Here is a 20,329-nt window from a genome sequence, read left to right as displayed (position 1 = left end):
CTCTGCAGATGTGGAAGCTATCCCAGAAAGCAGAAATTCAAAATGCAGGTCTAGGGAGCAACAAAGCTCCTAAATCTATTACCCACTACATGAGATGTGGGCCAAGTGGTGAGTTTTCTGCCCAAAATGTAAATGAGATTAATTTCATTTACAACAAACTAACAGCATTACGTGTAAGAACAAGCGCACAGCATTAACCAGATGTAAATACTGCTTGCTTAACTGGCTTTATCTTGCTTGTTAGTTAAGCCAGAACGTGTTGCTTTAGTGCAGTTATTTTGCCTGTGGAAGTAGGGGACTGCATCCCACTGAGCCTTTCTTTTGCCTGTAAAAATGCCATTTATTTTTAGTTTTCAAATTTCTCTTGAAGGAGAAAGTACAACGAAGGCAAACGAAGCACTAATACTGGAGTCAGTTCTTAGAAAGGGACAGGTAAATCTAAAAGAGCAGTTAAAACAATTTTGTTTTGCCAAGTTTTCCATCGTATAAGAAAACGGCCTTTTGGTAAAGCTTGTCTTTGGCATTCTGTCCTCCTTTTGACGTGATTAGAACATCCTTGATGCGTGCTGTTAGTGCTGTTAGTGCTGTTAGTGACTTAACTCTGTATTTTATACTTCTACGCTTAAGCTTTTCTTACGTTCTTTTCTCTTTCTACCTTTCTGCCTTTCAACACAGAGAGAAAAGTGTCCTTCAGTGTCTCAATATGAAGCCTTTATTTCTGAAGTAAACAAGACAGCAACTGTAGGAATCATTAATAAATATTAAGGGAATTTTTTACGTTCTTCGTGACTAGAGCAGGCAAGAAATAAAAACCTACCTACCTTCCTTCCTTCCTTGAATCAAGGAGCTCTACTGGAGTCTGCTGCCGAAAACTTGTAGATGGTCTTAGGAATTATTGCACATTGCACTGTTAAGATCTACTGAATAAAGGACAGTTCTCATCTCCCTAAGGACCAAGAATTTTAAGGTCTCAAGAATTACTCCAGGAAAAAAAAAAAAGCAAACAACTTCTTTCAGCTTCTGTTTATGAAATTAGCCACTGATTTGCTTAAGCTTCTGCTAATACTTAGCCAAAAAAGCCCAACCCATAACTTGCAGTTTATATTTACTTCTGTAAATTTAAAATAAATGCTGTAGTATTTTGTTGAAAGCGACTGTATATACAGACACAAAGACCTCTCAGCTTACTGGCACTTCCCTGCCTTATTGGTTAGCATAATCTGCATGGAATGGCTCTTATAAAGTTTATGCTGATTTCTTTTTGTTGCAAACAATTGTTTACATACATGAGAACATTTGATCACTAACAAATGTGGGGGCTCATGGGATAATCGTATGATATAGGAAATGTTTGTGTTCACATTCCCGAGTTGTTCTGCATATCTGTGTTCAGATGTTTTTGACAGGAAATTGTCAGGTATGATTTCTCTGTAACTTTTATTTCAGCGTAAGGCTGTGTTCAACAAATGGCACTTCCAGGAGAGGGTTGTCCTGCCATGTTTGTGTACTGACTGATTTCTTCTTTCATTGTTTGTCTTCTGACATGAGTTGATTGCAGCTTAGGTGGTTTCTTGATGGCAAAAAAGGGAAATAACGTGTGTGCATTTCACAATCAATTCCCCTTAAGGTTATCTTGTATTACTAAGATACATTTTGTTGGTTATTGACTTACATTAAAGTCAACACGTGTAATTGGTACATTCAGTGGTCGTCTCGGAAGCATTTGCAGTGAGCTCAAAGGAAGTGTACCTGAACTTAGAAGCAGATTTAACATTACTGTAATCCTTTTTTATTTCTAAACAGTAGGCACATTCATGTTTCTGTTCTCAAGGGTTAAATTAGCTGTGTAACCTCATGCCTGATCTTCCAGTGCAGCTCTCTGTTCACATAAAGTAAGCAGGGCTCAGTCCTGGAGCTGCAGTGCTTGTAGAAGGATCACACTGCTGCTCAGACTGCCGTACGGCCGCTGCAGCTCCTTTCACTTCCTCTTTTTTCTTGAGGCGTACAGGTTTTGCCATGTGTGAAGTCTCAAGCTTTCAGGGACAATGGGAACAGAATCATTTTCCACCTGAGAGAGAACGCAGTTCCACGGATTTAAAACGTACTGGCAAGTTGTTTCTTATTTTACAGAAACTTTGTCAAAAAGGAAAAGAGAAAAAGAAAGTTCAGTAAGTTTAGAGTTGGAAATTTTCTCCTTTTATTTTCCTGAAAGTGACTTCCTTCTGAAATACTTCTTTATGATGGAGTGTGTTACAAGATCTCCATCAGAGTCTGGCAACATAAATGCCTTGTTCAGCCTGAGTGTTTTTCCACAGAGAACTTACAGGTTTTTTTTTCCACTTGAGTGAAACTAGGACAAACTTTGCAGCTCTACACCTTAGAGGAGTTTGATTTTTTCCTCTGATGATGTTTCTGGTATTTGAATTCATTAGCTGAATTTCAGCATGAACTCATACAAGTGTCTCATTCCGGTCCCCTTATTCTCAGTGCCAAGATTTCCATTGCTGCCTGCAGAGTGTTGCCATTGTTCAGTGATTCCAGGAGTGACCTGAAGCCCAGAGCGTTCCTGACATCCAGTTCCACAACATTTTTTGCAGGCAGTCTGAGCTCAGTTGCACGTGGAATAACTTCCTGTGCTGTAATTGATAGCACAGTCTTTTAGGGAAGGATTCCGAGCGCTCCAGGCTGCAGCGACAGCTTCCAGGTGTCACAGGCCGTACTGCAGGTACTGCTGTGTCCCTGTGTGCAGTCAGAGCTCAGGTACTACCGAGGTTCTTCCTCAATACAAAGTGAGCCAGAGAGGAGACCCCTGGTGTGCTCTCAGAGAAAATTATTAAGCAATAAAAACTTGATGTCAGGCCAGCTTTCTCTGCCATTCCTGTGCTGCAATAGAGGCGTAGCCATAGGGACCGAAGGAAAACTTGCCTTACAGAGTTTCTTAGCCATAGCTGTTAGGAAAGATAATTGAAATAAGTAAATACTAGGAAACTAATTCTCCATTTTGCTACTCTCAGGTTTGTTTCAGGGCCTGAGTGTTGGTGCGTTCTCCCAGTACCTCTCCTTGACAGCAGAGGACTGATGCGCTTGAAGCTTTTAAACCTAACCAATTCATAGTGTCACTGTTTCTAGAACTCAGTGTGTCTTCAGTTAACCCATGGTGCCAAGCATTGCTTGTATTGCAGCATCTGTGCAGCTGTGTGTGCTCTGGCGTGCCGCATACTCGAAGACCTGGGAATATTGCCATGGCTGACGTGTGGCACACAGCCAGGCACATGCAGCCTTTTGCCCTCACTACACGTGGCTGTGTCATTCCTGCATGGGCGCTCCCCTGACTTCTCATTTTTGGGCTCTTTTCTGTATTCATTAAGTTGTCCAGAATTTCCCATCACGGCCAGGGTGCTTAGTCACAAATGTGAGAGTTACCACATAGCACGTATGGAAGGTGAAAAGCCTTTGTCCAAAAACCTCGGTGAATTTTCCTTGTTTGGGAGCATCGGTGGAGACGTGGCAGCTGAATTCATCCCACTAGTGCAGGTCAGGGCTGTGTGCCAAAGTGCTGGCTGGTGGCCCTGCACCATTCTTGGCAGGCTTGGAGCTGCTGGGCCAGCATCAGGACAGAGACCACAGGGGGATTTGGTTTGTATTCACCAAGATACACCAAAGCAGCACGCACCAGGAATACATTTTCATTGAGATCAGATCCTAATACTCCCAGTGCTTACTGTGTGGAGACACTTCAGAGCAGAAGAGCAGTCAGGAAGCGCTCTGTACTCTGATGCCTTTCCTTTCCAGACTGGTATAACACCTCTGTAAGGCACCTCATCTTTCCATACGACTAAAAACCAAACTATCGATGTAATTCGGGGGCCACCTCCCCTTCTCAAACACAGCCTCCCAGGGCGCAGCACAGCGGCTGTGGGGCAGCCCACAAGAAGAGCACATCACTGGTAGCAGCAAGAGTTGAGTTGCCAAATGTGTCACTGTGAGTTCAAGCTTACAGTTTGTTTTAATACCGCACAGTGTAGAATTTCCATTTGCTTTGCTGATAGTCTGCTGTTCTTTAGCAACATTCCCAACTTTGTCCAAGACATGGTGCAGCCTCACCAGAGCTCACGGATGATTCTTAGAGGTAGATGATAACGTATATGTAAATAATGCTTTGATATTAATAAAACTGCCTTAAAGGAATGTACCTAGGTGTGAAACAAAACTTAAAAAGCTCTTATTTAAAACTGTAATTTCCTTTACATATTGATTTTTTTTTTTTAATGTTTGCCATTGTATACATTTATTAATGATGTTATTAAAATACCGAACCAAATAATTTTTATCCTTATTTTGTGTATATATATTGATACACACATGTTCTGGAAACTGATGTTGCTGGAAGGATATTGGTGTTCAGTGGTGGTTGTGCTCGGTTGGTGATGTGTTCAGTATTTCTTCTGAAAGGAAACCTATAAAACTGTAGCAGAAATGTTCTGGGCGCTGCGTAGTTTGTTCTGTGCTGTTAATTTGTAAAGACTCATGTAGCTTTTAATATCCCTTATTTTAATACTATTTTTAAGACACTAATTTCATAGTAAATACATTAAGAATTCCTGGCAGGTTTGCCAAACGCAGGATTTGGAGCTTTGATTTTGCTTGCTGGTTATTTCTGCTGGAACAAGACTCAGAAGCTCTTCTAATAGTGAAGATAGTTTAATTTTTAGGCTTGCAGATCTTCAGACTTGTGAGAAGTGTAGGAATCTGCTATTGTGCACATCATTGCAACTTATTATCTTTCACATGTAAAGCTTTCTGGTTTAAAAAACTTGACCAGCTAAATTTATTGCTTTTTACTCCCCCTTTTGGAAGTGATAATTCACGAGTGCCACAGGGAATAAAGGGAAGGGAGAGTGGCAGGCAGAGGGCACAACAGATTTCACTTTTAAAGGTGCAGAAGGCTGTGTCGTATCTGCCTGTGTTAGAAGCGCGTTTGTCAACCTGGGGTTCATTGATCAGCTCACTTAAAAAGAAAACAAAATTGGGGGGAAATAAACTCTGATGGAGTTCCTCAGCTCCCAGAGCTGTCTTGGCCATATCTCGTGAAACTGAGTCAGTTTCCTTGTGTATTTAAAATGTCCCCTTTGTCGTTGTTAGTAGTGCATCCTGTAGCAAGATGCAGTAGCAAATGCTAATCAGTACCACAAGTCTTTCTGTGGTTTTCTTCATTCTTTTTTTCCTCTTCTGTTTCCACCTGTGCTCATCCTGCTGCTTGCCTTTGGGCGTTTTTCTCACACCACAGCCATCTTCCTCAGGCAATATTTAAAAGCCCTTTTACCTCTCATCTCCAAATGTTGTTCCTGGCTTTGGGTACTTGTGACCAGTTTGGCTGCTGGACATCATGGACTTTCTGCTTAAGAAAGCATTGGAAAGGGGTTTTACTCATTTAGAAAGGAGAGAGAAGTAATTTCATTAGGAATTCAATGTTGAGAACATGTTGGTCTGGTTCCTGTGATAGCATATACTTTTCTGTACTAAATATATCGCCTATCCTAAGCCAAATCAGACTCCCCACAGCTTTTTGAACATCTGGACATTTGTGTGTTCGGTTCCCCATCTCCCAAAGGGAGAAACTCAAGTCTGTCCGCTGTCACACCCTTCTTTCCACTTACATGGCACTGGTTACAAGGGTACAGTGGAATAGAGAACATGCTCACCCTCCACAGGTTGATGAGCCAGAAGAAATTGTGCACAGAAGCTAATCCTGTGCCAGGTGGTATCTTCTTTCCTCCCAGGAATCAGCAGGAGATGCCATACCCCTGCAGGAAGCTGTGTTATTCCTTAAAGCTCTTGTCCTGGCTATTTGCACTGCTCCCTGTCTGCTCAGTTCTCCTTCATGCTCTGCCACTTTTGTGGAGGCACGCTGTCCTAATGGGCTTAACACAGAAGGCTTAATGATTAGATCCCAAAGGGAGGAGACTGTGAAATGAAAATGCAGCTGAAAATGTAGACAATCAAGTACAATTTCTGTAGTGCAACTAATTTTCTATTTTCTAGATGAAAATTAAGAAAGAAAAGCAACAGAGCAGGAGAGAAATGGGTACAGGTGAGAGAAAAAAAAATCCAGACACTTTTGTACTGCGTGTTGATAGTTCAGACCTTTTAAGTTAACTTGTTATTACTAAATTATGTTTAGACCTTCAAGCCCAGTACCACACACAGTTCTGCTTCATGAATTTTATTTATATAATGCCTTTTCATCCTGCTGGATGCTGGCAGATTGCAAACAGCTCAAGAATATTCTGCTGAATTTTCAATAACCTGAGCGTAGTATTTTTTCCACTGAGTGTTACAGTGTACAAAAGAGCAGGTCTGTTTTTCCAAGCTGTATTTATCACGAGACTCCCACCGGTTTTACGCTGTAAAATCAGTGCTGAGCCACGCAAGCCTATTTAACATCTTCATCAAAATGTACAACGATTGGATCGTGACCCGTCGATTTCACAAACTTCAGGAAGTCCTCGGGGCTTAAGCCCATGGTGGCACAGTTTGTCATTGGATGAAAATACACCTTTTCGTGGCCGCCCTCCAGCAAGCCGGCGTCCAGCACAAGCTTCACATCTCCGTGGTCGCAGAACAGAGCCAGCGGTGTGGCACAGCCTTGGCCCACCTGTAGCTTCTCCAGCATGGCTTTCTCATCGGCGAATCTGAGGTTTCCGCTTCCCAGGCCAAGTTTTTTTGCCAGGTGGTTTAAATCCACCTGCCTGTCGTGCAGGACGGTCACCAGCCAGAACCCTTTCTTCTTTTTGTCTTTAAGGAAAAGGTTTTTACTGTGCCCTCCTTTCATGTGTCGGACGTGGGCCATCATTTCCTCAACAGTGAACACCTGGAAAACACAGTAAGCGGAGCGTGAGGCTGCGCCCCGCGGGACTCCCATTGCGTGCTGGCAGCTGTCCGTAGTTAAGCACTTAGAAAATACCCAGTGCGATGCTCAGCCTCAAAACCGTATCCTTTAATGAAGAAATTTTAAAAGAACACGAATAAAATGACGTGCTGCTCCCGCCGCCTCTCTCAGTCACTCTGTACATGCAGCGGGTGGGTTGGAAGGGACCCCAAAGCCCCGCCCGTGCCGAGGGCTGCCCGTCCCCCGCCTCACGCAGCCCACAGCCCATCCGCGGCCACGGGCACGGCGTTGGGCAGCACTGCCGGAGCCTTGACGCGGGGCCCCACCTCCGGGTGTTCCGCGGTGGTGGCGGCGATGCCCAAATCCCGCAGTCTCTGCTCCAGCGCCTCCCGCAGCCCCGGCGCCGCCGCCATCGCCGCCCCTCACACCAGCCTCACTCTCTCGCCCGCCGGGCGCGAAGAGGCGCGGAGAAGCGCAGAGGCGCGACGTGGCGCCACAGCCGTGAGACGAAGCCCCGCCCCACGCTGTGATTGGCCGAGAACCCGGCGGACGCTGCGCCTGCGCGGCGAGTGCTGTCACTCGGCGCATGCGCAGAACGGCTCGGCTGGCGTCAGGCACGGGGCGGGAGCGGGCGGCAGCCGCGTTCCTCAGAGGCGGCGGGGCTGGTGCTCGGTGGTGCTGCTTGGGGCAGCTCGGCGTTCTCACGGCTCCCGCCTGCGGGGTGAGACGGTTCCTGAGTTCTTGAAGGAACCGCAGGCGCTGTGAGACGACTGAGAGCCGTGAGCTCGCCGGGGGCTGCCTGGGGGATGGTGCGGAGCCGCTGTGAGGGGAGATAGCCGAGGTACTGAGGGGGGCCCGGATAGCAGATTGAGTGGGAAGAGCGGTTAAATAGGAGAGTTACACGGGGTGGTTAGCGAAACGGATGGATAAAACGACGCGGGGTGTCTGACAGAGGCATCTGGGTGTCAGCTGCCAGTCCTTGTGCCAGGCCTCTGCATTGGGCCGGCACCGCGTCCTTGTCTCTGAGCTGGGGAGGAGTGGTTCAGGGGGTGGGCCGTTTGGCAGAGAAAGAATTGATTGGATGGGGTTAAACGTTAGGAGGAAATTTTACTCAGAGGGCAGTGAGGCCCTGGCAGTGCTGCCCAGAGCTGTGGTGCCCCATGCCTGGAGGTGCCCAAGGCCAGGTTGGATGGGCCCTGGGCAGCCTGAGCTGGTGGGGGGCAGCCAGCCCATGGGAGGGGTTGGAACTCAATGATCCCTTCTAACCCAAGACATTCTATGATTCTGTAATCTTGGAAAGTTATAGACTTAGCCTTGAAAGATGTCACTGTGTGCATAGGACAACACTAATACCACGATGGGGCTGCAATCCTGCAGCAGTGGTATGGCTCTTGGAGGTGGCACTTTGCAGATTGCTTTTACTGACGGGGAGAGTTAGGTTGCAGCAGGGAAACTGTTAATGCAGCATAAATGTCCTTTGTTTTTAGATCGTGTCACCTGGGATCGTGATTTTAGTAGTTTATATTAAAGTTCATTTGGGATGGATGGAAGGCTTCTAAGTTGTGGTGCTATTAATAAGTCCAAGTTGGAAACAGGATAGTGAGAGAGCTGGAAGGTAAAGCCAAAAATGAACAAAGTAGTTCATCTTTGTCAGTATCAAAAAGCCAGCCTTGTAGAATTTGCAGTCACACAGAATCACAGACTCACCAAGGTTGGAAAAGACCTACAAGACCATCCAGTCCAACCATCCACCTATCACCAATTGTTCTTTTTGAACCATGTCCCTCAACACAAACCCAAATGTTCCTACGGTCGGACTTGATCTTGAAGGTCTTTTCCAAACCGATCAATTCTATGCTTGTATGATTGTGATGTTTGTGTGTTTTGTTCCTATGAGTGTTATCCTGGCAGAGAGCAGCTTTCATTGTGTCCTCTTCCATTTTCAGTGAGGAAATGAATCGAAGGCTGATACTGAAGTTTGAAAATCTGATCCATTTCCGTGGTGCTTGCAGACAGTTGCACACTCTTCCCTGCAGGGCAGTTTGCAGAGCACAATGGAAGCCTGTACAGTCATCTGTGTGTCCCACACGTTCTGTTCATCCATATCCACAGTGCTGGCAGAGAGACAAGTTGGTCAGAGTTGCCTTGTCACCATGCAGATATCTAGCTACTAAGGAGGTAATTCACAAAACCCAGTAATCTCTGGTTTTATGTGGAATTTCAAAGTGCAAGAAATCAATCTGGGCATTTAATAACAAGAAACAAGGATGCTTTATTAATGAATATACAGGAGCTATTCTAATTTTTATTTTTATTTTTTACAAAATGTAGTTATTTAAGGCTGTATCGTGACTCATTCTCAAATATTGACATGAAGTACTTTTACCAACAGCATCATGAATCTTTCAAAGGCAGGAGAAAATGATTTGTTTTCCTTGTTTTCCCCCTCAGAAAATTAAAAACAACTGAAGGCAGTGTGGATACACATGTGAAGTGTTCAGTAGGATGTTTATGTCTTTCATTTATCTTAGTGTTGTAAACAGAAGGACTGTTTGCAGCGTGCAGCTTGAGACCACTGTCTTTTTAATGTTGTTTTTATTACTTCTTAGTTTATGCCAGCTGTGTGTTCCTATGTACATGTCTAATTCCATGTAGGAGAAGAAAAAGGACAGAAGGAAATTACCGATGACCAAAGGGGAAGTGGAGATAAGGCGGCAGATGACTGTTGAGGAACTTGCAAGAGCAATGGGTAAAGACATAGGTGAGAGCCTCTCTGTTGTTCAGGATGCATTTCACTGTGGTGTGTCCATCACTCGTACCACTTTCATGAATGGTGAAGTCAAGGGTATTCTAATATGGTGTCATTGGTTACCAGTTCGTCCCTTTCCAATGTAGGCCTGTACCAAATCACTTGTTTCATCAAATTTATTTAACCAGAGAGGAGGAAGGTGTTGGTAGGCATGATGTCAGGCTGAAGAGGAAAAAATGCCAGGCCATCCAAACTGTCAGGGAGGACATTTCAGTGTAAAGAAGCCGGAACTCTGCTCTCCAGCAGATGGGCTTCAGTCTGGGTAGGCTGCTCTCTGGTTGTGCTCCCAGAGGGCTGAATTATGTTGTGGGAAGAGAAACATTGCATCCTGCTTTGTTGAAGATGGATCCCTGTGAGTTCAGAGTTCAGGGCTAAGGAGAAAAGGAGCAGAAGAGCATCTGCCTGCAGTCCAGTCCTTAGATCCCTGCCTGGGAGCAGGAACTTTGATTTAGGAGCAATCTGTGTTCCATTAAAGCAGTCATTTGACTAACTGGTGTCAAGGGTGGCTTAAGAACTTGCCCACGGCACTTTCCTCTTCAGGTAGTTCCCTAAAGCTGGATTGCAGAAATAGGCTTGTTTCTTTTAACCCCATGAACCGTTCCTGGCTGTGGCTCAGTTTAATCAATTATTTTTCAAGGATGTTCTAAGGAGTTATTAACGTGCTTTGACCATTGACATTTGAAATAATTACACACCTTCGTAATTGCAATTCCTAATCTATTTTATCCAGTTCAGTACCTTTCTGCAAACTTCCCCCTCAGAAACAAAGGGAGAACCAAGAGTCTGTCGCATCTCTCTGTGTGTTTCAGAGAGATTTGTAATGATGCTGAAGTCCACGTGTAACAGTTCTTGATTATTGCAGTATGCTCTGTATATCCACTACCAGAGAGAGTGGCATATGAGCACGTTTATCAGATTTCCTTCTTCCTTATATCACATGAGGTGGTCACTTTCCATAGACTTTGTAGATAGAAGTTATTCCCTGATGAATCTGCCTAAAGCAAGAATGCTTTGTGAGTGAAACTTGTTGGTACAATCTGAGCTGCTCACAGACAAATCATCTTTGTGTGTTTCAGTCCCACGTGCTTTTTTATGGGATTATTAAATGTCTTTCTCTTTGTTTCAGATCATATTTATGAAGCCCTGCTGTACTCAGATATTGACGTCAATTCCCTAGAACCAGATTCCATTTTATATGAAGACTCTATCAAGCTGATTGTTAAAAAATCAGGAATGAAGTATAAGTCAGCAAAACTGAGAGAGGAAAAAGAAAGAGAAAACAAAGATGCAGTGAAACGGTGAGCTGTGAACCATTCCTCCTTGTTCTTTTCAGCCTGTTTGCTTCTCCAAGGGTTGTTTGTGTACTGTGTTTTCTTCCAGCAGTGTGTAGATGGTACCTGATGTGGTCATAGTCAGGAAGTATGCACTATAGATAGTGCCACAGGTATTACCTGTGACACTGATGCTCAGATTGATTAGTTTTAGGTGTTTTTCTAAGTGGTCCTCTGAGGTAAAGCCAACTCTTCTTCAGGGTACTGAATTGCTGCTCTAATTGATGCAGCAGGAAGATGGAATGCTAGGAGGGCAAACTGTGATGTAGCTCGGGTTTGTGGTTATGGTGGGGAGAAGCTAGGCTTACCTCTGCAGTGCTGGCACATGGCACTGGGTTAGGCACAGGGGGCACGGGGTGGCGTGGTGAACTGACCTGATGTTTATGAAACATCTTTTGTCTTGCTTGCAGACCTCCTGCAGACCCGGCATTCTTAACTCCGCGGCCCCCAGTTGTTACCATAATGGGCCACGTTGATCATGGGAAAACAACTTTACTTGACAGCCTGCGGAAAACTCAGGTGGCAGCCATGGAAGCAGGAGGCATCACACAACACATTGGTGCTTTTCTTGGTATGATCCAAGTGTACTTGTGTGTGTGTGTGTGTGTATGATGACTTATCTTACGTAGCGGGCTGACTCGCTGACAGGTCACTGGGGAAATGTTGCAGCACACCCAGTTTATATGCAAGTAGTGAAAAAGGAAAGCATAACTTGTAACTGGAATAGAATAGTTCAGTTGGAAGAGACCTCAAGAGATCCAACTGCTGGCTACTTCTGGGCTAGCCAGAAGTCAAAGCATGTTACTGAGGTCATCATCCAGGTGCCTCTTGAGCACTGAGACACCTGGGTCATCAGCCTTTTTTCTTAGGAGCTTACCCAGTGCTTGACCACCCTCACAATGAGGACGTTTATCCTAACACCCAGTCTGGACTCTGGCACAGCTTTGTGCCATTCCTGTGCTTCCTGTTGTTGGTTAGCAGTGAGAAGAGACCCTTCTTCCCTCTCTGTTTGTTCTGCTCAGGAAATTATAGAGAACAACCAGATTACACATTGGTCTGCTTTTCTCTCTCAACTAGACAAATCCATGTAACTGTGTGGATGAAACTTTGAAGTGAATTATGTGTCCAGTTGAAATTAGACCGTTTTGGATTAGGAAAGATTCCAAGATGTCTTTTTTTCTTCTCTAAGAAGAAAAAGCACTCTTGACCTCCATGCCAGCAGTCACCTGTCTGCCTAAAAAGTCTTTTATTTTTCCCCCTGTAAGTCCTCAAATGAGTAGTGCTTAATTTACGAAAGGTCAGATAAAGCTATGTGAAATGCTGATTATAAAATATATCATTTATTCACAGTGCATCTGCCTTCTGGGGAAAAGATCACTTTCCTTGATACTCCTGGGCATGCAGCTTTCTCAGCCATGCGAGCGAGAGGTGCATATGTGACTGACATCATCATCCTGGTTGTAGCAGCAGAGGATGGAGTGATGCAGCAAACTATAGAATCCATTGAACATGCTAAAAATGCAGGAGGTACCGTGTTCAACTTGTTAATGTTACATTTGTAAATGAGTGGCAAGCCACGGAGTTAATATACAAGGTGTAATGTTGCTGTGCAGCTCAGTACCGAGCACTTTGCACACCTTTATTCACCTCTCACAGGAAACTGCTTGAATTTAGAGCCATAACGCTTGTGAAGAAACTGCCCCCATTCTGCTGCCTTCTCCATGGGGAAGGTGTCTAAAAATATGCTGAATGTTACACTAACAACTAAAGATATTGAAATATTTGTTTCAGGATTTGCAGATTTGCCAGAAAAACGTGTCGTTTGTAGGTAGCTTTGTTTTCTTTCTTTTTTTCCCTCTCTTTACTACTGTGGTTCCTCCAAGCCCCTGCTTAAGATAGCTCAGTTGCCTTTGGTTTCCTGAAGTTGCCTAGGGAGTAGATACCAAGTGAGCTGATTTGTTCTGAGTACTCACAACCTGTTCTAACTTCTTACTGTAACTGTGCTGGTAGCAGTGAGTTTTTGTTAGCTTAGTGATGGGTTTGTTCTCTCATTTTAGTTCCTCTCATCCTCGCCATTAACAAGTGTGACAAACCTGAAGCTGATCCTGAAAGAGTGAAGAAGGAATTGCTGGCTCACGATGTGGTCTGTGAGGAGTTTGGAGGTGATGTTCAGGCTGTAAATATTTCTGCACTCAAGGTAAAGTTTTGGTCAAACAAACCACTGATGGATGTCTAACACCTGCATCCATACACTTGTTTGACAGCTGGAAGATGAATGCTTGTCTTTCTGGTATCGGACACGTTACCATGAGCTGTTGCCTCATGGTAACATTTTGAACCTCAGATCTTCAGCGATCACCATTGATTCATTTTTCCTTGGGCAAACTGTGCTTATTAATGTGCCTTGCAGAATGGAGCAGCAGCCGGAGCAGCCTGTCACGTTGTTTACTTTGTTGCCATCTGTGCTGTTGGTACTGTGTTGTCACAAGTTCTGAACTGAATGGCAGATCGTAGTGCTGATTTCGACTTTGGATCCTTTTAGTTTGTGCATTACCTTACTTCTGTTTTGTTTTGTCCCATACAGGGTGACAACCTGACAGTTTTGGCAGAAGCAACCGTTGCTTTGGCTGAGATGTTAGAACTGAAGGCAGATTACACAGGTCTGGTAGAGGGGACCATCGTTGAGTCTCGCAAAGACAAAGGGAAAGGGTAAGTTATCTGTGTTCTTTACAACTTCAATGAAGAAGTTTGTAACAGTGCATCAATACTGTGTAGGTGGTCCTTACCTAAATTTTTAGGTTTAAAGTTGTACTTAAAAAAACCAAAACAAAACACATAAAACTGTAGCTAATGAAATCATAATTCTACAGCATCGTGTACAGAAAAGGCATTCATAAAGTGCTTGAGCACAAATCGTTGTACTACTAAAATGAAATCCTGTAAGTTCAGGAAATATTTTCAAAACATAATCTGTTTTAGCATTTCAGCATCACTGAGAAGTAGAGCTGGGAGTGTTCATAGTTAAAATGTCACAAATATGGCACAATCTGTAAAAAAAGGTCTGACATTTTGCTCTTCGAACTGCTGTAGTCCTTTTGCATGTTCTCTTTTAGGAAGGTGTGTTCTCCCCTCTTTAAAAATAAACTGAAGGCTGAGAAGTTGGGTTGGCTTTTGTTTGGTGGTTTTTGTTTGTTTGTTTTTGAGTGAGGAGGAGCAGGGATTCACTTCATGCAAAGTTACTGAAAGATTGAAGATGTCAAATCTTGTGTTAATCTGCAGAAATGAGGAGTGCAGCCCGGGTTTGGTTATCATTACAAGTCACTTTAAATTTTTCTTAGCTTGCTCATAGAAGGTGTCACAGCAATGTTCTGCCTGTGGTCGATCACCAAAACATTTCTTTATGCTGACTTACCTGTGATAACCCTGGCTACTTCAGTTAATGGAGAGTTACTTGAATTTGGTCTGTTCTTTTTTTTCCCCCTCTGCTTTCCGCTAGTCCAGTTACCACAGCCATCATCCAAAGAGGAACTCTGAGGAAAGGCTGTGTTCTGGTTGCAGGGAAGACCTGGGCAAAAGTGCGTTTCATGTTCGATGAGAATGGCAAAGCTGTGGATGCAGCCTCTCCCAGCATCCCAGTGGAAATCATGGGCTGGAAGGAAGTTCCTTCAGCAGGAGATGAAATCCTTGAAGTGGAATCTGAGGTACAGAAAGAACTGTGTAATGGGAAAGTCATACTGCAGAAAGATGAGAAGGAAGGACATAAGGGTTTTCTTTGTTTGTATGTAGAATATACATATTCAGAAAATATATACATCTTCTCAACACCCAGCATAAACTGGTGAAAGATGGGCATTAAGGCCTGAGTCGGGCTGTTTCAGAGTTAACCTGGGATATGTTTTAGTGTCTCTGCTTTCAGAAAGGCTGTTTTCTCTTTTATGTGACCATGATGTGGCTTTACCTGGAGAACAATCCAGTGCTGAACAGTATCTGTGTTGTAATTTTATGAGCTGGTTTGACAGAAGAAACAAAAGGATAAAATGGGGTTAAGGGGGAGATTTTCAGTGCAGTGATTTGAAAGGTGATGATTTTATTTTTTTCATGCCCAGCAAAGGGCACATGAAGTTGTGGCCTGGAGAACATATGTTGAACAACAAGAGAAGATGAAAAAGGACGGAGAAGTTATTGAAGCAAAGCAAAAGGAACACAGAATGGAATATGAGAAGAAGCTACAGAATTTAGCCCATTTGACCTGGAGACAGAGAAAGGCAGCCCTGTACAAGGCCAGCAAGCATCTCATGCCCTTAAAGCCGAAAGAGAGAGCAGAAACAGATGAAAACGTGCTGTCCATAATCATTAAAGGTGCTCTCCTGTTCTGTTTACTACTGCATTGGTTCTGTGCTTCTCAGATGCTCAGTCTGCAGCATAGTTCTGAAGCATTAGCAAAACTTCAGTTACCAGAAGTTTGATCAGTTTAAAACTGAACAGAGTATTGAACATCCATCAGTAAGGAAAGCAGGTCAGTGGAAGTGCTGTGGGTGCACATGCATGTGTGTGTAAGCAGGCTGTTTGAGCAGCAGAACTGCATTAGCAGACCAGAGGAAAAGAACAGCTACATATTAGTCGGTTTGACCACCTGTACAGTACTGTGTGTGCATTAAAAGTAACAGCTGAGAAACTGCACAAACCTGAACAGTAGGTGTGGAGCTTCTGGCCCTATTATATGTATTCCACTTTTGTAATGAAGAGGCTTTTCAGATGTGCTTTAAAGTACTGCAAGAAACATGAAGAGAGTACTAAGTAGATGTGGGTTATTTTGCACCATGTAGAGTTGCCTTAATTCTCCAGTATCACACTGTTTATATGAGGTCAGCAGCGCTGCCATTTACACACACAGGTGATGTGGATGGATCTGTGGAAGCTATTCTGAATGTTCTGGACAGCTATGATGCAGATGATGAGTGTAAATTGGATGTCATTCATTTTGGAATGGGAGATATCAGTGAAACTGATCTAAGCCTTGCTGAAACATTTAATGGTGAGTGTATGTTTAAAGATAAACTTACAGTTAGCAGAAACTGAACTGTTACCAGTCTGACATTCAGGAGGTGGCAAATGCTTTCGCTCACTTTAAAAAGTCATTCTTGGTGTTCAGTTGCTGATTGTTATGTTTGACAGGTGTTGTTTATGGATTCAGCGTGAAAGCAAATGAAACTATTAAAAAGATGGCTGCTAAAAAGGGAGTAAAAATTAAACTTCACAACATCATCTACAAACTTATTGAGGATTTGAAAGATGAGCTGAGTAGCAGACTACCCCCATCCGTGGTGGAAAACACAATAGGTGAGTTTTCACTGACTGTTCAATTATATTTTTGCAGCCTCACATCTATTCTCCAATAAAATGTTCCTGCTGTTATCAGATATTTAATCCTTCTCTATAGCTGTTTTCCTGTTTTGGTAAAGAACTTTGGTAAGTGGAATAGTGTAACTTGGTTTTACTTAATTTTATTTTATTTTTTTTTAAGGGGAAGCTTCTGTTCTTGACATCTTCTCTGTAACAGTAGGAAAAACCAAAGTTCCAGTAGCTGGGTGCAGAGTACAGAAAGGGCAGCTGGACAAGAAGATGAAATTTAAGTTGATCCGTAAAGGGAATGTTATTTGGAAAGGTAAGCAGGATGGCCCTGTCCACAAGTACTGGTTCCTGTGAAATGAGTGTAAAAGGTGTGCATTAAGTTGTAGTTGTCAGATGTGCTGTTCAGAATGGAATTATTCCAAGTACAGAAAAGTGGTGGTTGTCATACCTGTTCCAAGCCACCATGCCTGATAGAAAATCAGCAGCAGCCCAGATTCACCCACTAAAAAGCTCTGCTGCCTGACTTCCATTAGCTGCACGTGCTCATCATCCCTAGGATTTCTTGCTTTCATTTTCAGCTACATCTAAAATCTTAAGAAGGTAAGACAGGGAACGCCAAGCATCTCCATGCTGATGCTGTTAGTGGACTCTGCCTCTCCTTTTCTCTCTAGGATCTTTATCATCACTGAAGCATCATAAAGATGATGTCCAGGTAATAAAAACAGGTATGGATTGTGGATTAAGTTTGGACAAGCATATGGAATTCAATATTGGAGATGAAATCATCTGTTATGAAGAAAAAGAAATTCAACAGACAACTTCCTGGAATCCAGGGTTTTAAAACAGGGTTGGATACCTAACGCGAAAGGTCGTGTCCTGTTCCTGCCTTGAACTCTTTAACATTAAATGAACTTAGTTATGGAAAAAACTGTGTCCCTGTATCTGCTGCTTCTGTATTGTTCCACTCTCAAACCTCATCCACCAGTCAGCTTATGTCCTTGGAACACAAGATTACACTAGTGACGAGCACTTCATGTTTGTGAAACAAGGTACAGCTATTTCTGATGCTTGTCTCTAGGTTTCTGAGCAGCCTTCTTCCCCCACACTGGTTCTGTACCATTTTTCAGAACATTGTCAGCTTTGTGAGGTCTGCCCTCTGCCTCTAGCACAGAAATGTGACTTCAATTTTTTTCTGTCCTGATTTTCCTGGTCAGAACTGCAGTAGTACCATCTGTCTTCTCAGTTCCTATTTAACAGGCCACTTACTTAGAAGTTTTTTTCTCATCTGTCACCACTACCCCATCTTTCTTTGTAAAATGCAAACTCACTTTGCCCCTACAAAAGCAATTCCAGGACTAATTTACTCACATTTTGCAGATGCTATGAAAAACAGGTAAAAAATTACTGTCAGAGCTGACCAGAAATGAGGAAAGAATATTTTGGTAAGCTTAGGAGTGTTTCCAAAATGTTCATTTCATACACTGAATCTTAAGTAGTACAGATGAGCCACACAAGTAGGGATGGACAGGACTTTGGCCATTGAGGTCTGCAGGATTTCATCTTATTTTTTTGGGAGACTTACCTTAAAAAGGCATAGAATAAAATTTAAATTAAAAAAAAAACAGCATTCTGCTCTTTTAAGAGGTGGTGTTTTCACACAGATATATTCCATGCAGCAGATACTATAGCTCAATCTTAAATATGAGTTAAAAAATGCAACATTTTACCTGACAAACCACCACCTTTGGTTAACAAGTAGCCTATAAGAAATGGTTTGTATTATGTCTTCTCCAGTCACAGGATTACTCAATGACTTAGAGAGGAAAATTTTTCTGGAAGATTATCTAGCATTATGATATTGCTGCATTCTAGAGCTACAAAAAACATCTTAATCAAAGGCACTCATCAAGTTGGTGCTTCAGCTCCAGACTGAAATGACTTCACTGGAGGTGGTAGCGACATCCAGAATTTAAAACCCTTCTAGCTTAGCAGAGAAGAAACACCATGCAGAAATAAATCCTCACGCAGTCTAGAATTTGAGATTTTTATTGTCTAGTACATTTACTTGTCTTCAGGTTTATTGAAGCAGTACGTCAGACAGCACTTGCCACAGTAGTGTCTGTCGAAGTGGCTGGCCATGAAGACTCCCGCCCCGCACTCCTCAGAAGGGCACTCTCGGCGCAGACGACTGATCTTGCCGTTCTCATCCACCTGCCAAGGACAAAGAGGCCACACCTCACCTGTACTTGCCACATTCAGCACTAGTTATTTTCAAGTACTTTTCTTCTACAAAGTATTTTCTGTAAATGTTCCTCTGTCAGAATTGTCAAAGCAAAGTTCAACAGTGCCTGACTGTAGCAGTCAATGTATCAGATGGGACAGTTGCAAATAGGATTTTAAATACACCTGGTGACACACAGGCTAGTTACAGGCTTCACATGCTATAACCAGTCCCTCTTCCAGTGAGGCCTATGCTTTGCCAACCCTCCTCAAGAGGTAGCTCTACATACCTTGTAGTACTTGAGCACGGCAAGTTTAACCTTCTTCCTCTTGTGCTTGTTCTTCTTGGGGGTGGTGTAAGACTTCTTCTTTCTTTTCTTAGCACCACCACGCAGTCTCAGCACAAGGTGAAGAGTTGATTCCTGTTTATGAAATACACAAAACGCTTTCTCAAGCACAGTAGTATTTCAGCAGGTTTTTTCTTTCATCTACAAGAGCATTTAAGTAGCAGGATTTCAAGTTCCAGCTAACTATGAAAATTCTAAATGGATTTTTTGCCATTTAGTCTGCAAACGAACCTGCTCCACAGAACCATGTGCTGCTGCACTCCAAAGCCCAAAAGGGCTAAATAATTTTTAATTTGTTGCGTCTACATTCTTCATTTCTATCTGAAATTTCAGAACAGTTTCACGATGCAACCAAGCTAACTTGTTGCTGAAAACGGTGAATTGTTCTTCCACTTCTTAGTGGCACCACTGCTCACTTGGCCTCACAGTGAGGTTAACCTGGCAGCACTGTGCAGCAATTTAAAGTCACAGCACCAAGATCCAGGGCTGACAGAGCAGAAGCAATGCAAGCTGTTGGAAACGTTTTGCTTCTGACCTGCAGCTATGGGCTGCATCAAGCCAGGTGTGCCAGCGAGGCTCAGTGTGGGTGGAGCACTGAGAGCAGCACAGACACAGCCCGTTCCCGTGGCTCAGCTCAGCGCTTCCTACTCACTTTCTGGATGTTGTAGTCAGACAGCGTGCGGCCATCTTCCAGCTGCTTCCCAGCGAAAATCAGTCGCTGCTGATCAGGAGGAATTCCTACCAGCGAGACACAGCGAGAGGGGATAAGCAACGCGAACCACGCGTGGATCTGAGTGAGAGCGGGATGCCAGAAGCGTCTTCAACTCACCTTCCTTATCCTGGATCTTAGCTTTCACATTCTCTATAGTATCAGAGGGCTCGACCTGTGGTGAAACAAAGCGATGGAGAAAAAAAACAAACAAAAAAAGCCCGCAGCAAGCCGAGCACGCAGCCTGCCTTCAACCGGCCCGGCCCGCACCGCCCGCCCTGCCGCAGCGAGGCCTTGCCGGGCCGCCGCCCGCCCTCAGCCGGCACGGCGCTACAGGGCCTCACCTCAAGGGTGATGGTCTTCCCCGTGAGGGTCTTCACGAAGATCTGCATGTCGAGGCCGGCACCCGCGGGAAAGAGGCGGTGAGGGGCGGCCGGGCCGGGGCCACACGCGGCAACGGAGCAGAGCTCAGCCGCGTCCCGCTCGCAGAATGGCGGCGTGCAGAAAGAGCGGCTGGGCCGCACGCACGGGGTTTCAGCAGCGCCGGCCGAAGGGCGGGAAGGGGGCGGGATGGCGGGAAGGGGGGCGGGGCTGGGCGCACTGAGGGCTGCCGGGAGTTGGAGTTCGTGAGGGAGCGGGGCCGGTTCTGTCCGTGTCTTTTGGACCAGACGG

The 20,329-nt window shown here is 44.1% G+C and overlaps 4 protein-coding genes across 8 annotated transcripts in view; 2 read left to right on the top strand and 2 right to left on the bottom strand.

Annotated features, from left to right (window-relative positions):
• CCDC88A (coiled-coil domain containing 88A) overlaps positions 1–6,107 on the top strand; it is a 75,574-nt gene extending 69,467 nt beyond the window's left edge. For all 3 annotated transcript variants that reach the window (XM_048935209.1, XM_048935208.1, XM_048935206.1), the window contains 2 exons: positions 9–108; positions 676–6,107. In XM_048935209.1, coding sequence (XP_048791166.1) covers positions 9–73 — 65 coding nt within the window. In that variant the 3' untranslated portion in view covers positions 74–108; positions 676–6,107. The remainder of the gene's footprint in view (positions 1–8; positions 109–675) is intronic.
• A 116-nt stretch (positions 6,108–6,223) lies between these two features.
• Positions 6,224–7,403, bottom strand: LOC125688777 (prolyl-tRNA synthetase associated domain-containing protein 1-like). Its single transcript, XM_048935229.1, has 2 exons — positions 7,216–7,403; positions 6,224–6,871 (listed from the first exon to the last, which is right to left on the bottom strand). Exons 1-2 carry the CDS (start codon positions 7,300–7,302, stop codon positions 6,434–6,436), a joined length of 525 nt encoding a protein of 174 aa, XP_048791186.1. The 5' UTR covers positions 7,303–7,403; the 3' UTR covers positions 6,224–6,433.
• An 81-nt stretch (positions 7,404–7,484) lies between these two features.
• Positions 7,485–17,330, top strand: MTIF2 (mitochondrial translational initiation factor 2). 3 transcript variants are annotated; one of them, XM_048935228.1, is made up of 14 exons: positions 7,485–7,730; positions 8,926–9,067; positions 9,499–9,650; positions 10,825–10,996; positions 11,440–11,600; positions 12,380–12,556; positions 13,087–13,226; positions 13,614–13,738; positions 14,526–14,730; positions 15,136–15,388; positions 15,924–16,064; positions 16,205–16,369; positions 16,554–16,694; positions 17,053–17,330. In XM_048935228.1, the coding sequence occupies exons 3-14, from the start codon at positions 9,575–9,577 to the stop codon at positions 17,220–17,222; spliced, it is 1,926 nt and encodes a 641-aa protein (XP_048791185.1). In that variant the 5' UTR covers positions 7,485–7,730; positions 8,926–9,067; positions 9,499–9,574; the 3' UTR covers positions 17,223–17,330. The 3 variants fall into 3 exon arrangements, with proteins under 3 accessions (XP_048791185.1, XP_048791183.1, XP_048791184.1); XM_048935226.1 differs by having other exon boundaries at positions 8,836–9,067; positions 9,545–9,650; XM_048935227.1 differs by having other exon boundaries at positions 9,545–9,650; positions 17,053–17,329.
• Positions 17,331–18,411: 1,081 nt separating this feature from the next.
• Positions 18,412–20,210, bottom strand: RPS27A (ribosomal protein S27a). The gene is made up of 5 exons (XM_048935230.1): positions 20,002–20,210; positions 19,778–19,832; positions 19,601–19,686; positions 18,892–19,023; positions 18,412–18,592 (listed from the first exon to the last, which is right to left on the bottom strand). Exons 1-5 carry the CDS (start codon positions 20,047–20,049, stop codon positions 18,443–18,445), a joined length of 471 nt encoding a protein of 156 aa, XP_048791187.1. The 5' UTR covers positions 20,050–20,210; the 3' UTR covers positions 18,412–18,442.
• Between the last annotated feature and the right edge of the window lie 119 nt (positions 20,211–20,329).

This window comes from Lagopus muta, chromosome 2, assembly GCF_023343835.1.
Source record: "Lagopus muta isolate bLagMut1 chromosome 2, bLagMut1 primary, whole genome shotgun sequence".
NCBI lineage: Eukaryota > Metazoa > Chordata > Aves > Galliformes > Phasianidae > Lagopus > Lagopus muta.
The sequence above is the reverse complement of the archived record's forward strand: the minus strand, read 5'-3'. Positions and strand labels throughout refer to the sequence as shown.

Coding starts and splice junctions, on each gene's coding strand:
- LOC125688777 (XM_048935229.1), bottom strand. CDS start 7,302: ATGGCGGCGGCGCCGGGGCTGCGGGAGGCGCTGGAGCAGAGACTGCGG. Junction 6,872..7,215: donor CCACCGCGGAACACCCGGAG/GTGGGGCCCCGC, acceptor TGTGTTTTCCAG/GTGTTCACTGTTGAGGAAAT.
- MTIF2 (XM_048935226.1), top strand. CDS start 8,843: ATGAATCGAAGGCTGATACTGAAGTTTGAAAATCTGATCCATTTCCGT. Junction 16,065..16,204: donor CCTTGCTGAAACATTTAATG/GTGAGTGTATGT, acceptor TATGTTTGACAG/GTGTTGTTTATGGATTCAGC. Junction 16,695..17,052: donor AGGGAATGTTATTTGGAAAG/GTAAGCAGGATG, acceptor TTTTCTCTCTAG/GATCTTTATCATCACTGAAG.
- RPS27A (XM_048935230.1), bottom strand. CDS start 20,049: ATGCAGATCTTCGTGAAGACCCTCACGGGGAAGACCATCACCCTTGAG. Junction 19,687..19,777: donor TAAGATCCAGGATAAGGAAG/GTGAGTTGAAGA, acceptor TCTCGCTGGTAG/GAATTCCTCCTGATCAGCAG. Junction 18,593..18,891: donor CCGTGCTCAAGTACTACAAG/GTATGTAGAGCT, acceptor TGTCCTTGGCAG/GTGGATGAGAACGGCAAGAT.